At 39.3% G+C, this 16,782-nt stretch overlaps 1 protein-coding gene across 1 annotated transcript in view; it reads left to right on the top strand.

The window, feature by feature from the left end:
- Positions 1-14,102, top strand: part of SLC44A5 (solute carrier family 44, member 5) — a 55,176-nt gene extending 41,074 nt beyond the window's left edge. Inside the window, exons 13-22 of the mRNA XM_009320588.1 lie at positions 1,577-1,669; positions 2,630-2,717; positions 3,956-4,218; positions 5,303-5,397; positions 5,790-5,893; positions 7,256-7,329; positions 9,187-9,257; positions 10,638-10,726; positions 11,374-11,458; positions 13,518-14,102. Coding sequence (XP_009318863.1) covers positions 1,577-1,669; positions 2,630-2,717; positions 3,956-4,218; positions 5,303-5,397; positions 5,790-5,893; positions 7,256-7,329; positions 9,187-9,257; positions 10,638-10,726; positions 11,374-11,458; positions 13,518-13,630 — 1,075 coding nt within the window. The 3' untranslated portion in view covers positions 13,631-14,102. The remainder of the gene's footprint in view (positions 1-1,576; positions 1,670-2,629; positions 2,718-3,955; positions 4,219-5,302; positions 5,398-5,789; positions 5,894-7,255; positions 7,330-9,186; positions 9,258-10,637; positions 10,727-11,373; positions 11,459-13,517) is intronic.
- Positions 14,103-16,782: the final 2,680 nt, after the last annotated feature.

Below are 16,782 nucleotides of genomic sequence, written 5' to 3'. Positions count from 1 at the left end.
AAGTAATAACATTCTGTAGTTTTTCAGCAGCATGGAAAGGTCACTTGAGGGTGACGTTTTTACTCTCATGCATAATGCATGAGGTGAAACACTGTATGTAATTACTGTAAACCTAACAGACCATGCTCTGTATTCAGGAAGATCAAAAATACGCTGCTAATGACTGGAAATCAAATTACATTTTTCAATACCTTTTAACTACACTTTCAAAAATATTACAATTCTAATACTAATAATTGACTTGAAATCCATAGTTAGAAACAATTAACAGTTGTTACTCAGTTTGTTGGAGTAACTGTCCATGGTCTTAGTGGTAACTAAGAGGCCTGCCATTAACTGCTGAACACTGCTAATATGTAGTGATTATTTCTCAGACAGCATAAGACTGTGTGACTCTTAATGGGCTTTTACATCTCCAGACTCAGACAGAAATTGATGTGTTGCTCTTAACCTCTTGATTGCCCATGACAGTTCCCTTGCATTCCCCCCAGCATTTACTAGTTTAGCAGCAGGAACTGAGTAAATTTGTCTCCTTTTACACTCTGGAAACTGCCTCCTATAAAACAAATAGCATCGGAAGTGCCACAAGTCATAGGAGAAATACTATAGGACATAATAAGAGACAAAAAGGCTTGTGATAAGCTTACAGGGTCACTGGAAAGAAAATTTAGAGTAATGGGAAGAGGTAGAGAACAACCTGTAAGCTTCAGTGAACAAAACACACGCTCTCTGAAATCACATCCAGTGAGATACCCAGCTGGAGGTGTTTGCCTCTGAGATAGCTGCAGCCAGTTTACCCAGAGGGGCTGTATCAACTCACTCTTTTCCAGAGGAGTCGTCCCTGGCAGAGTAGGAACTGGCATGCTCAAGTTCCTGCTCACTAGTCGCATTCTAGCCACAAGAAGTATGAGTAGAATGTCAGCCTCTAAAACATCAGCCTTGATGTTAAAAGGAGCTCTCTAAGCTGTCAACAGCAAAAGGCAAGCACCACTCATTTATGGCACATGCAAGGAAAGTCACATAGTCACAGGAAGGTGTTAGCATGTCCCAGCATTACAAAGACAAGTTGAATGTCCCTGCCCCAAAATAGTTAGTACTTAAAGCAGGAAAGGGGCTGGGAACAGAATCCTCAAATACAAAGTAGCAAGAGGTAATTTCAAGTGTGTAGGAGCTGAAGGAAGGGCATAGGAACTGAGCGGAGTGGGATGAGGAAATAAAGGGTAATGTCTGCAGCAGTCAGCAGAGAGATGTGATTGAAATGGGTTTGTGACCTGGAAAGAGCTGGATCTCTGAAGCAGTAATGGAGAAGGAGGAAGTAGAAGGCAAGCTTGAACATAGCAAATTGATAAAGTTGGCTGTAGTGCTGCCAATAAAAGTGGAGCGGTAGAAATGACAAAGTGAAGATGTGAAGACATTTGAAGAAAGAACCTGCAGTATTCTGAGATCCCAGCACTAGATTATGCTACCACTATCAACAAGGAGCTCAAAGTAAAAAGGATGATGCTAGAAGAGGACTGATAAAAAGCTTGTTTCTTAAATTGTTGTGGCTTACTAATATGTTTTGTTTCTTTCATAGGGCTATTGGCTATATAATGTCTACATTGTTCTACCCAATCGTCACCTTCATACTCATTGCAATTTGTATTTCCTACTGGGCTGTGACAGCTGTGTATCCTTCTGTCTGTGTACCTCTCTGGAGGAACAGTCGTCTGGTCTGCAAGACCAGATAATTCTCTGCTTTCGCCTTAACCAAACAAGCATTAAGAGGGTTATTTGGTCACTTAGCATTTGCTGCACTGATGCACTCTTCCTCACTGCACTTTGCATGTGATGTACAAATCGGACAATGAATTTAATTTCACTAAAAATAACTGGACTAAAATTCATGCCAAGGCAGGGGGATCATACAAGGCCTTGTGTACTACATAAGGTTGACTTCAAGGGGTAAAAAAGGGCCCTCAGCAAAGAGTGAATATGGTCTTTAATGTGCTGCATGCTCTGTAGGCCTGATGTTAATGGTCTTTTAGTTAGCTGGGGGTGGGGTGGGCTCCAAGTGTGTTTTGTTCAGAAAAGTATAGGAAAGGAGTGAGAGAATACAGAGTGCATACAGTACACTGAGTCCTCTCTAAATTGCATAACAGCAACCACTGTCTGTCTGTTCCCAGAACAGCAAGGGTTTGCAAGGTATCCGAAAGGGGAAAGTTGGTTTTTGAAAACAAATTGTTCTTTCACATGCAAAGAGGGTCAGTTGTTGCTGTTCAGGACAATGTTAATTTATCCTTATGCTCTGTGTCTACTTCCACCAAAATACGAACTGTCAAAGAACTACTGCATAATCTGCCTTGTCAAAAGTAGATGTGCAGGAGAGACTGAGTCAACTTTCAAGGTTATTTCCCTTGCCCACTCTGGTCAGGAGTTATTACAGCTCTGGGATGGAGTTTGCCTTAGTTCTCTAAGTAATGAGAGTATTCAGTCTTGTCTATCAACCCTTCATATACATTGCTGCATAGCAAGAGCAGTTTTTCTGTTATCTGCACAAGTTCTTTAGAGCTAGTGGTTACCCACTGCAGAATCTGAAGTTGCTCAAAGTCTACAATTCTGTGATTCCTCCTTAAAATATTTCATTCAGTTTTCTGGCTACATCAGGAGAACCTGTGTATAAAGTAATGGCTAATCAAACACTGTGCAAATACGCAAACCTGACTTGTGACCCAGAGGTAAGTGTAACAAATACTTACCTATAGTGAGAGCTATACTAATTGCATTTCTTAATCACTACTAAATGCAATGCTCGTAGAAAATACGTATATTCTAAGTAACGTTTCCTCATGTTAAATGTGAAAATAGTACTTAGTGTTCAGATAACACTTCTTTGTTCAAAGCAATTTACAGACATAAACTAATTTTTCTGCTAAACTGTCCTGTGAGGCAGGTAAATATTAACTGTTCTAATTTACAGGGTGAGAAAGGAAGACACAGAAATACAGGTTTATTTGGAAAGGTGTTCTTGAATTCATGAGGATTCTATTTCATGGTCCTCAAAAGGCAATGTGAGACTTTGAAAGCTGTGCCTCAAACTTGCCCAAGGACTAGCCATGTTTTGAAGCAGAGGCTTGGCTAAATATTGGGGTTCTTATGGCACAGCAATGACCTTTATGAAGCTCCAAAAATATTTGTCTTTTTTTGTTTGTTTTGTCTTCAGTCAAATGTTTTGACTTGACTGTGGGGCTGAATTTAAGTATTTTTTGAAAACTAGAAATATTTATCAAATGTTACAGCAGGGTTATTTTCAGGTGTTTAAATTTCAATGTACTGCTGTGGTTATGTATATCCCAAACAATTCCCCACCCTGCTGATGTCTGAACGCTAAAAAGAAAGGGACGAGAAATTGACTGGTTTTATTTCATGCCCAAACTGAGCAAATACATGAAATGAACAATAAAAATAGGGAAAAGTAATTAAATGTAAAGACTGCTCCTGTTTTAATACTCTGAGATAGGTAAAGGAAATTGTGACTACATCCACAGCTTGTATAAAATGGCATAGCTCAGCTGATTTCAGTTCAACTGTGGTGATTTACCCAAACTGAGATTTGGCCTCTGGTTTTCAAATAATTTTTTTTTTTTTTTAATGTGAGCAGGTTTTCTTTAATGAAACTGAAGTGCTTATGTATCTTAAAAGTAGATTTCTGAAATTCAGATTCCATTTATGTAGGTTTCAGGCATGTGGTAAACAGCCCTGTTTGCTAACTGCATAAAGTTAAGCACCTGCATAAGACATTAATATGAATCCTTAAATATGTAAATATGTTACATAGTATTGGAGTGCGGTGTTGAATGAGCTAATGAAACATCAAGCAGAATTATGTTATTTGTATTAAGCTGCTAAACTTCAGAGACTGTGTACACAGAATTCATTGCTTACCATTGTGTTGTTTATTTTTCCTTCTATACAGACTTTTAACACAACCAATGTGACTAAATTGTGTCCGGGTGCTCAGTGTACTTTTGCTTTTTATGGAGGAGAAAGCCTGTATCATAAGTACATCTTCATCTTCCAGTTAGCCAATGCCTTTGTCTTTCTCTGGCTGGTGAACTTTGCAATTGCACTGGGTCAGTGTACCCTTGCTGGTGCCTTTGCCTCTTATTACTGGGCCTCTCGAAAACCAGCTGATATTCCACTGTGGCCACTCTTCTCTTCATTTGGACGAGCAATACGGTAAGACTGTGGAGCTGGATGTGAGCCTTGTCATGTATCCAACAAGTGCTCTTTTTGCATCTAGGGAAGCCAGACTTAGAATATTGAATGGAAATGATTAATCAGCATTGTGGTTTAATCCCAGTAGTCAGCCAAGCCCCACGCAGCCGCTCGCTCACTCCCCACAGTGGGATGGGGGAGAGAATTGGAAGGGTGAAAGCGCGAAAATGCGTGGGCTGAGATAAAGACAGTTTAATAGGTAAAGCAAAGCTGTGTGTGCAAGCAAAGCAAACCAAGGAATTCATTCACTACTTCCCATCAGCAGGCAGGTGTTCAGCCATCTCCAGGACAGCAGGGCTTCATCATGTGTAGCGGTGACTTGGGAAGACAAACTCCATAGCTTCAAACATCCCCCTCTTCCTCCTCCTTCCCCCCAGCTGTTGTTGCTGAGCACGACACCATATGGTATGGAATATCCCTTTGGTCAGTTGGGGTCAGCTGTCCCAGCTGTGTCCCCTCCCAACTTCTTGTGCACCCCCAGCCTGCTTGCTGGCAGGGCAGGGTGAGGAGCAGAAAAGGCCTTGACGCTGCTCAGCAATAGCTAAAACATCAGTGTGTTATCAATGCTGTTTTCATCACAAATCCAAAACATACACCGTACAAACTAGTATGAAGAAAACTAACTCTGTTCCATCCAAAACCAGTACAGTCAGGAAAATGTAGTTGTTAGGAGGAGACTGAATCCTGTAGCCCAATAGCAGCAAGGCTGCTGCAGCTCCACGCCGCCAGGTCCAACCAATTACAAGGCTGAGCAGGTATTCCCAGTAGGCGCACATGTATACAACACATATATACACAGCTGGCCACACAGATTGACAGACAGACAGACACAGCACTCACACAAACACCAACAGCACCAATGGCTTCATCCTGTTCCTCTCTCTGGTGGATCAGAATGAAGGTCCATTAGTATATGTAATTCCCACTAATGGACCTTCCTCCAGTTAGAATTTTATTTATATATATGTACACACGCATACGCATATATGTATATAATTGTACATATACACGTATGTGCAATATAACAGTCATTTATTTTGTTTAGATACCATACAGGTTCGTTGGCATTTGGAGCCTTAATTCTTGCAATTGTCCAGCTTATTAGAGTAATACTGGAGTACTTGGATCACAAACTGAAAGGTGAGATTTATGAATCTGCTCTGTGTTATTAAGACCTCCTTTGGTAAATTACTTCCTTATTTTCTCAAGATGTTTCTTCAGCAATGAAAAGAGATTAATTCCACATTATTTTTAGCCACTGTAGTTCCCTTTGAAGCCAGTGAATGTGTGCTGATTTACTCAAATTGAGTCTATATCCTTGGGAACTTAATGCAAAGTTCATGCGGGATGTGGATCTGATCTAATTGAAAGCTAGTGAGCTAAATTTCATTGAGAAAGAGAGTCCATACCTAGAAGACAATAAATAATGTTTCTGCTTTTGTCACAATTTAAGATTTTCTTCTGAATAGCTTTCTATGTTCTGAAGAGTGTTCGTGAGTTCTACGTATGATGTACTCTCCCCTTTTTTTCAGGTACACAGAACTCCTTCACTAGATTTCTACTCTGCTGCCTCAAATGCTGTTTCTGGTGTTTGGAAAAATTCTTAAAATTTATAAACAGAAATGCCTACATCATGGTATGTGCTGTCTCTGCATGTGGTCTCCCCTATCTGGGACACTAAAATACCATAGCCACTACTAGTTGGTTGACAACCAGCAGTACTAGAATCTGCTGAATAAATAATGGGATTTATGGGAGTTTTCAGGAAATGCATGTGGTCCTACCGTGAAAAAGTAAGATCTTTTTTTTTTCTTCTTCTAAACTCAGCCTCTTTTCATGCCTGTCCTTGTCCATTCCCCTCAGCCCCCCAAAGTAAGTGGGAAGGGATGGCATAACTGGTTAACTCCCCCTCTGATTCAGCAATTGAAGTCCTGATTTCAACAGGAATATTAGCTTGTTTCATACTGCATGTTGATGACACTTCTGTTTGGAGGCAGTGTTTGAATAAGGAATTCAACAGGAATATTAGCTTGTTTCAGACTGCATCTTGATGACACTTCTGTTTGGAGGTAGTGTTTGAATAAGGAGGTCAGAAGGCATGTGGTATCTGTATTTCCTCCTGGAAGTTAAAAGCACAAATTCTACTAGCAGCAGCAGCGATATTACTCTAAAATAACCCTCCTTATCTTCCAGAAGAGAAATTCCAGATTTTCACCTAAATAAACATACAGATTTCAGCCTTGGATGTTCTGACTTGAAGCAATTTCAGTGATTGAATGGTACAGTCATGGACCTGTTATCCCAAAGGAGGTAGCTCTGATAGGTCCATTATAACCCATGTTCATGCAATTGATGTTTCAAATTAATGGCATCTTGAAGAGGAAGTATTCTTTTTGACTGTCTTGTTTACAGTTGGTAAACTGACTGCACTAAGAGCTGTTCTAGTATATCTTACCCTTGTGGACACTATTCCAGGAAGAAGAAATGGTTTTGTTCCTGAAAACTTTAGCTGCTTTACTTTATGCTGATGTAAATCCACCGACTTTGATACTGGTATTGCTGATTTCTTCTTAAGTGAGAGGAGCATCAGGTCCAAGGAGATACCTACAGGCGTCAACTCATTTTTGCTCTATGAGTGCCTGTTCCTTTCCACTGACTATAAATCTAGTGTAGGTAACTAGCAAAGTGAGAAGAATCCCTCAGCAAGTACCTTATTTGCTCTACTTGGCAAACTAAGTACTGAGTCTGCTTCCTGCAAGATCACAAGGGGTGGCATGCTCATCACCAGGTGATTTGAAGGGGAAAGATGGATAATATTCTGTCCCAACCTGGTGGGAAGCATTGAGGGGTAGCAGATGACTGGGGGAAGTGCTTTATGTTAATCTGAGTTTCAAGGCCACATATTACAGAGAACTATGCATTACACGCAGTAAGATTCTGGCATACAAGGAGGTATCCTAATTATTTAAAATACTTAACAGCTACTATTATTTTGCAGATTGCCATATATGGTAAAAACTTCTGCACCTCGGCAAAGGAAGCATTCTTTTTGCTCATGCGGAATGTGGTGAGGTAAGGGGCCATCTCCCAGTCCTTGGAAACGTCAGGATTTCCTGCTATTGCACTCTGAAGACATACTTCTTTCCTGTCCCACATCTCCTCCAAATATTATTGTAAACAGCTTCTGTCCTCAGACATGGCCCTCACTTCTAACACTCAGTGTGTAACAGCAGGCTGTCCAGTACAGTAACCTATGCAAAGTTGATATAATCTAATAGTTTTGTTGCTCTTTTAAATTCATAAGCACCCAGTAGATTGTAACGGTGCCTCCAAGGAACCAATGGAGCCCCTGAGAGGAGATCTAGGGATATACAGGAATGGGGTGCTCATCATCTGCTGTATGTGTGTTTCTTGAGCTTTGGTCTGCTCACCGTTCGTGAAAAGGAAAGCAGAAAGACCTAAGTCTTCAGATTCATCCAGAAAGCTTATGGGGTGTCAGAGAGTGGCAGTAAAGAAGAGAGAGTACTTTGCTTTCAAAACCAGTATCTTTAACATAACCAGATGTCCCCTGGTGCTGGGAACTCCCCTGGCCCTTTTCCCCACTACCAAGACTCCTGCCAAACTCCCTGTTCTCATCAGTACTTTTCTTCATTTCTCATGGCTCTTCCTGTACTACTGTGAGATAAAAAAATAATGGGAGAATAACTTAGAAGCAGGCCATGTTGATGCAATAGCAGACAATCTAATTACCGAGCAAGAGACACAGTAAAACTGGTTAGGTGGTTTAAATTATTAAGCAAAGGACTGGGAGGAGGAGAGGAATGGAGGGGGAGGCTGAAAGACAGGAAAATGGAAACAATGCTTAAGAAAGAAGAGGAAAGGATTGGAGGTGGGAGAATGGAGTTCATTCATTCTGTTATCCTGTGTTAATATCGGTACGGTGGTGTCCACACCATGTAGTGCCTGTGCAATAGGAAAGAGAAGCTGCCTTCGTTTCCTTTCAGAACATCACCTCACTGTCCTTTGTGCTTTTGCTCTTAATCAGTAAGAGCAATAGCTAAAAGCCAGGCATATAATTTTATTGTTTCAAACAGAGATTTTTTTGATCTTGTGTATTTTGCTAATTCTGAATTATGACAGGTTAATGATGATTTGTTCTCTTTAATATTTCTTAACGTTTATCTTTCATGGTAGTCAGTGCTGTATATTACCATCTCCATAGCCTTCAGCGCTGTTAAGAGGCTGATGATAACAAAGTTCATTTTCCATCCCATTATTTACCTGCAGTTTCTGATAAGAGAGACTGGCAGGATTTCGAGCAGAAACTCCCTGCTGTTGCTTTCAATGAGGGCTGCAGATTTACTGTCAATTTTTCTGTCTACCTTCATTCATTTATCTGTGATTGTCTCCCTGCTTTGAGGCCTCCTGCCTTCAGTGTTGTACCATGATATCTTAAAATAGTAGCTTTGGCATGTTATGGGGACATGAAATGTGGCCAGATAGGACCAAGTGAAAAGACAACCTACCAGCAATCTACACAAACATTGCTTTTTGTTTTGGTGTGTACTTTGCCTCTTCTGGGCTGGCTTATCTGTGACACTAGTAGAAAGGCTGAAATAAAAGTATTTTGATGTTTTGTTTTGGTTTTTTTAAGCAGCAAGAGCAATAAACAGTCTTCAAGTGCTGTAGCAGTATTGCCACATTAAGGCCTAACTCAACAAGAGGCTCAGTGCTTTTTTGCCTCATGGGATTAGGCTGTAACAAAGCCCATCTCAGTGTTGTGCTTCTGCATTGTTGTATTGTCAGCCTGTGAAACCAGCAGAAGACAGCTTCTTGGTTGTGTTTTGTCAATTATCCATAGTTTTAAGGAGAAAGAATACAAATGTCTGGTTTGTGATGATTATGTATCATTTGTCCTTTGCTGAACAGAGTTGCAGTTCTGGACAAAGTTACAGACTTTCTTTTATTCCTGGGGAAAATTCTTGTTGCCGGTGGTGTAGGTAAGCTAATCGATTTTTTCCAAATGGTATGTTCTATTTTCTGGTACCTACAAGTATGCCTGCCGTATTCGTATATGCGTAGTTAACAACTGGAGGTTCTTATTCGTCTGATTATTTGGGAAGCTGTTCCTGTGTTTCCAGGATTTGCAAGATTGAACTAAAATATATTTTTCTTTTTTTCCCCCCTTCCCCACTGTTTTGTTGACAGCATCTTTTCCATAATTGCTTTTACTGCTCTTGAATGTGTGGCTGGTGCAAGGACTTCTGTGGCCAAAGCATCATAGCTGGATCAAACCAAATTCACATCCAATAAGTCAGCCACAATCAGTTCTCCTTTCGTAAGAACTGAATAAAATTGCAAATGAGATTCACCTGGTAGTAGACAGCATGCATACAAGAGGAGGTGGTGCAGGTCTGCAGGAGGTGGGCCTGAAGCTCTGCTGTATTCAAGCCCATTATAGCTATAAGCTATAGTAAAAGAAATAGAATATTTCTAACATCCTTATAGGGTTTTCTTAGTTATCAGTAAATATCAAGATATATTATTTATCACAGAAAAGTGATTTTTTTTTTTTTAAATGAAGCACTTTCAGAAATTCAAGTTGGCAATATTCCCTTATGGTTTTTCTAAATTGTCACAGCAGTTTCAAAACATTATTTTACAAATAACCGTATTTGGTATTCTGTATACTTTAAAAGATTAGTAATTAATTATATTTTAATCAAAAGTTGAAAATTAGTACCAAGAACAGATCTGAAATATTTTGTCATTACTGTAGAATGACTTTCAAACTGGGGTGGCAAATTTGATTTGAAACATATTCTCTGAAATGTAAGCCATGAAATACTGAAATTAATTCATGTCTCTGTCCTCCTTGAGAATAAATTCTTTGGGCAATTCCTGTTGTGGATGGTCTGTTCTAAACTTATTGTCGTGCTTATCACTAGCACCGTCATTTCTCCTTTTAATCTGAAATACTTAAGTATTTCTTCAAGCAATAAAATTTAAAGCAGCAGAATTTTGCTCACTCTTTTTTTATTTTAGAAAAGATCCACCCAAAGGTCTTTGTTATCCCATGTCATTGCCTTGTTTATAATTATTTATTAATTTTGCTATTAAATACAGTAGAATGATGAAACAACAATTCATTAAAGTCTTTCTGGGCCCATGAATATCTTTATGGTAATTGATTCATTTACATATCTCTTCTGTCAGAATACAGATTCAGCAGATAATTAGTATTGAGGAATTTATTGTTTACAAACTCTTACTTAAATGAGCCTTGGATCTGTTGTCTGTTTGTTTTGTCTCATCCATTCTTTAGGTGTTAGGAAATCAGAGTTAGCATAGGAATCACTAATCTTCTGTGCTTCTTGCAGGTGTCCTTGCGTTCTTTTTCTTCACACAGAGAATACCAGTCTTTGCACAGGAAGCACCAACGTTAAATTACTACTGGGTACCATTGTTGGTAAGGCAACCTTCTGATCTCCTGACCACTGAGGGCAGTTTGAGGTGCTCAGACTACTCAGGGCATGGTCTGGTAACAGCTCCTGTTGTCATCCTCTCAGTGGCATACTATCCACTGACGTGAGGACTGATCTGCCACACTCTAGTCCTCTGGATCTGTCAGGCAGAAGTGGCACTGCAGTGACCCTGCACCTTCAGAAAAATTAGGTTTCACATCTGCTTTGCTCAGACTTCCCAGACACAAAGGCTGGTGGTGAGGCACCAATGACAGTGTGGCTTCTAGTGGAAGGGACTTGTGATGCATCTCTTTCTCCTTTTGTAGCCCCCGTAGACTCTGGAACATCTCTAGCATGAGTGGGTCTTGAGAATAGTCTTGAAGGAGTTCAGAATGTTCTTGGCATGTATTCTCTTTGGGGGTTGAAATGGCTCCAATTTGGCAGCTGGAAAACTAGCAGCTACTGCATGTTAGGATACAGTGTCTTGAACCTGTGATCCCTTTCCACAGCAGTAGTAACCTTGGGCAGAATTACAGGGCTGCCATTAAATCCTTCCAAATTTGCTCAGCAGACTAGGCTTCTGACTTGTGTTAACACTGCCACATCAGTGCCAAACTAAATTTGGGGTTTTACTGTGGTTTGTTTTTTGTAGACGGTCATTATTGGCTCCTACCTAGTTGCACACGGGTTCTTCAGCGTCTATGCAATGTGTGTCGACACGCTTTTCCTCTGCTTTTGTAAGTACTACATTTTCTTTCACTAATACCTGCAAGTCATGGGAAGAGGAGTAGAAAACTACCTTATCCGTTCCTTACAGAATTCTGGTGACATGCTAGCAGACTGTGTGAAAAACGAACTGCTTCTGCTTTTCAGACTGGCTCCTTGATGCATTCTTCAATGCAGAAGTGTTTTAGTATTCAAAGTTAATTAGTTTAGTTTATGTAATGGAAGGTAGCTATATGGCTCATGGGGATATCTGGCTTTTGTTTTTCAGATGTTCCTTAACTTTCATTAACAGTTTGCTACTGGGTGCTTTGTAAAGAGCCCTGTACAGCAATGATTCACTCAAACCTCTTGTTAATAACAAAGTTATTCTTTGGTATATAGGTGGTCCTTTGTTTTCAGCTTAATAGCCCTGAACAAAGTATTATGCTGAATATCCTTCAAATTTGAGTGAAATACCTTTTTAAAAACTATCTGTCCCTTGGACTCCCCAATGGCAAGCAATCATGGGCACTTTCAAAGGGACTGCTGTTCAATGTGTCCAGTCAGAGAATACTGAAATCACAAAAGAAATCTGTTGGTCTCAAATTAGGACATGATTGTAAGAAGAGGATGTACTTATTACAAAATACATTCCATTTGCTAGATTTACTGAATTAAAGAAATAAAGATACAGTTTTTCTATAATGAAAGTCATTCTGGTAGGTCCAAGTAGAAGTTACATGGCAGTGATTGTTCTTGCAGTTGGTGAATTATTTGAGAATATTAAGGGAATACTGAAATAGTCATAGGCTTGATCTATCATTTGCACAGTGGATCACTGAGGCAAGATGAACATGGTAATACTGATTCTCCTCTTGCAATAGCATAAATTCTTTCTTTTCTTTAAAGGCTCACCTTCTTAACCCTGCTTCCCTAGGAACTAAGGTTAGCAGTGATTCTGGAAATACTGGGCTGCCAAAGAATCACAGGAACAAAATCAGTCAGAAAACTGAAAATTGATGTCTAGTTGAGAGCTACATCCTATTTATCTCGAGTTATGGACTTTGGTTCTAAACAAACATGATCACAGGCAGACATAGCACTAATAACACTCCAAGAGATAAGCGAAACCATAAAATAAATACATAAATAAATGATTACTATTATTTAGAATTACATGGAAATTGATCAAACTAATAAAATTTAGAAAGTTTTTTGGTGCACTAAAAAAATTAACAGATTTTCTTTTTAATTTATTCCAAAGACACATGGTATATACTGCCATGGAGGTACATGAAGATTTGCTTCCTCTAACCAATTTGGCCATTCCTTACAACTAGTGCTCTCTTTTTGGCTTTGCAGATACAGCTGTCTGCCTCTGCAGGGTTGCAGTTGCAATGACTGTGCTTCACTGCACACGCCTTCCAGATTGCCCATCAGTGTGAAATTGTTTCACTGGTCTGTGACTGCTGCATGGCATAAACACAGGGCTGAACCCAGACCAGTGATTTAGTCATGACCTTCTGTAGGAAAAAAAGTAATACGTCTGCCTCGTTATTTTAAATTCATATTCTGCTTTGCTTCCCATGCTTCCATTCAGTAATGGACAGCAGGAGATGATATAGAATATTGTGCACTTGTGGCATCAGGTTTTCAAAAGACCTTTATCTTAGGCAGTGAAAAAGGGTCCAGTTTTAAAAAGTGCTTAAATCCACAGCTCTCTTTGGGACGAATTTTCTAGCAAGAAGTAGCCAAAATGCCAGGCTTCAGTGGAGGCATGAGTGTTTCTGAAAATTTCCACCTATACTGCCAAACCAAAGAACTGGAGAATAAAAAGGATATATTGCTGTCATTTGAAAATGGCTAGATGTTTGTCTCTGCTTTGTGTAAAACCTCTTCTGGTTTGAGAAAATAGAAATTTTATAGTGTCCTTCATCAACTTAACAACACAGCTAAATTGCCTTGATTGAGATTTTTTTTTAATGTTGGGTCTTCTGCTCTCTCCTTTCTTCAATTCTCTCTCGCTGTGTCTGTGTGTGTGTGGTTGTACTGCTGTTTGCTCTTTTGGCTGCTTTTGCTGTGTAAATTCAGGTGAAGACCTGGAAAGAAATGATGGATCTACAGCAAAACCCTACTTCATGTCAGCTAGCCTTCACCGAATTCTAGGGAAGAAGGAACTAAGCCCTAAGAAGGCAGTGGGATAACATACACTAAACCTCAACATCAAAACAGTGTCACTTTTAAGCAAAACGTGTATAAAGTAGGCAAAAGTAAAAACTGTAAATTATGCTTCTGGTTAATGGGTGATTCTTTTTTCCTTTTGCTTATATCTAAAAAAATGAGCAACATTGGTAACATTTAACAAGTTTAAATGCTTAAACTAACAGCTGTGAAAATAAGGCCACGTTTTAGTTTATAGAGTGCCTATGAAAAGGAAAATGTAAATTTGAAGCTTTTTTAAGTCTATAATGATGTTTTAATAATTTTTGTAACACAAGTTGCTGCCTTAGATGACAGCAGTTTTGATAATGTTTCTTTTTATAAGTGTATATTTGTAAAAGAAATTCAGGCAATTTTTTGAAAGCACTACCATATAACCTAATTAGCCATAAAAAGATAGTTCAAGACTCTCTAGTTAACTGGGAGATGGTACTAAATTTGTAAATATGGTGCTATGATTGTATTTTTCTGTAAAAGCTGGTTCACAGCTATTTAAACTGTGATTATACATGCATTAATGATTCCCTTATATTTTAATCACATCCACCACTGCGTCTTTTAAGAAATGATGGTACCCTGCAGGTCCCAAAGAAGGTAGTCAGAGAAGACTATAGTTGATACTGCTTAAAGTGAAGTTTTCTGTGAGTTGTGCTTAAAAGATGGTATAACTGAGAGAAGGTCCCACTGCACTGGAAGTGATTTGTGGTTCACACAAATGAGGTTTCATCTGGTACAAGATGGCGAATGTATCATTTTTAGCTGATGTCTAAGAGAGATGCACTTGTGTTAATATCCCTCTATCTCTAACGAGTCTCTGATTGTGTTCTACATTATGAGGAAGTTGAGCTTCACTGAAAGGAAAACCAAATGCAGTCTTTTTTTCCTTGGAAGAAAGTCCTGGCCCATATATGTGCACAAGGAATTCCATTGCCTCTGCCTAGCTCAGAAGGGCTTCTTAACAAGACATTGTAATGACTGTACGGCTGCTGAGAGCCAGGTGTGCTCTTTCTGCAGGTCTCCAGGCTCTCAGTGGCTCACGCAGTAAGGTATTAAGACATTGAACTCGGCTCTTCTCATGACACAGGATGAATTATTTAGCTACCGAAAGATGCTCCAAAAGATTTAGTTTGCTTTTTGATTATTAAATTTGTCTGGTCAGTAGTACAAAACCTGTTGGTAGAAAGCACATTAACATTCTGTTCGGTTCTATGACCCTCCCATTAGTAGAACTGTCACTGAGGTTAGTAACAGCTCTGCTCATGGAAAAAGTCTTACACTGGCGTACTTCTCAAGTCTGTTAGTGCCATGAGCTGAGCTGAAAAGGTTTTCATTTATTAGTCTCATGGATGCCCAAGGACCCAACCGTACTGAGGCCTGCCCCTAGTTTTCATGGATTCCACCGTATTCCATTACTGTCCGCAGTGGCGTGTGCCATACCTCTGCCAGATCTGTTACAGGAGTTCAGCGCCTGGAAATACTTTTCTAGCCCCAGGAGTCCATTGGTGTCACAAAGAGAAAGGCAAATTCCTTTCCAGGTGATTTGAATGCAAGTTTCTGGGGAAAATTTACTGATGATCCACATCCCAAAGTGGTTTTGCTCTCTAACTTATGGCTCCAGTTTGTGATGACTGTCATCGCTACAAAGGCAGAAATACTGTCCTTCACGCAACAGGTCTGGGGTCACGTTGGTGCACAAGTGGTTACCACCCACACACTTGCAGTCATGGGCATGGCAGGATCTTGAAATCCTGTCAGCTGAGGTGCAAGTGACAGGATACCCGTATGCATTCTCTGTGATCCATTGGGCACCGCAGCCCTTTCCCCTGAAGCAGAAATGAGTGGTTCAGTTTAGGACTCAAATAATGTGAAATAAAGGCGTACAGTTTCAGATGTAACTACTGATTGTGGGCACCTTCAGTTTTTGATAACCCCTCTTGAGATACCCTAGAGTAAACCTGACTTTCAGAAAGGGCTGAGAAACCTACCTTCATCAGTCAAGAGTCTGATTTTTTCTGAAGTCTTTCATCATCGTCATCATTCCTTTCTCATTATGTGCGTGGCATTGAATATACAAACCCCCATTATTCTAATTTCTTCTGAGAATTAAGTCAGTAACTTTTGGGGGTATGTGTCACCATTCTGTGATTACAAAAGCTGCTGGTCTGATTACAGTCCACGTGCTAAAGCTTTTTTTTTTTTTTTTTTTAATACTACTGTGTGATCGGTTTGCAGCTAAAGAAACTGCATTAAGTAATCTATATTTCTACTGGACTTGAGTGTCTTACTGGGAGCTCAACTGAAAAAGTGTATTTCTGAATACAGCGTGCTTTTTTTATCATATGAATGTAACCATAGAGTTTACTAGGAATAAAACATAATAGAAATAGTATACAGTTATTTGATTAGAAGACTTTTTTAATAAACCTATGCATTTACTAAAGGAATTTCTAAAACTTAAAGTTTTAAAATGTATTATTATTTATATACAGTAAAAATATATATGTATAAATTTGCTCCGCTCACTATTTTGTGAAATTATTTAGAATGTAAGTGATCATCATTTCTGAGAAGAAAATTTAAAAGCCATTTTCTTAACGATATAATTATGAGAACTGTGAAAATACAAAGCAATACCATGTAGATTTTGTAATCAATAAATTGAATAAATAAATAATAATGATTTAATATTAAAATTGGCTTTTTAAAAATAAATTGCTATTAATGAATTAAGTAGAAATTAATGCAAGTATTTACTTGGGAAAGAATCACTTAAAATATTTTAAGACTAGCTTATTGTAATGGTTCCTAACTAATCCTGTGGGCCAGAGTCTGCAGACTGACACCACAGAGGAGGTACTAGTAGTGACTTTTATGGGTTTGGACATTTACTTTGTTGCTTGATTTGGTATAAAATTTAAAATTCCATCCTTCACCTTAGAGAGTGGAACACGTGGCTATCTGTAACACGGTAAAATATGTCATACATGCTTTGCTCCTGAGCCCACGGGAGTCGGTGACAAAATGTCCACCCGTTCCATGAGGCACGGGCCAGCCCTGTGACACAAGTGACAAAAGGCTGGTTGTTCTGTGCGCACAGCACAGCAGAGGAGGAGATGTTAGAACTGAGAACCCGGCG

Source organism: Pygoscelis adeliae, unplaced genomic scaffold, assembly GCF_000699105.1.
Source record: "Pygoscelis adeliae isolate BGI_AS28 unplaced genomic scaffold, ASM69910v1 Scaffold402, whole genome shotgun sequence".
NCBI classification, from domain to species: domain Eukaryota; kingdom Metazoa; phylum Chordata; class Aves; order Sphenisciformes; family Spheniscidae; genus Pygoscelis; species Pygoscelis adeliae.
The sequence above is the reverse complement of the archived record's forward strand: the minus strand, read 5'-3'. Positions and strand labels throughout refer to the sequence as shown.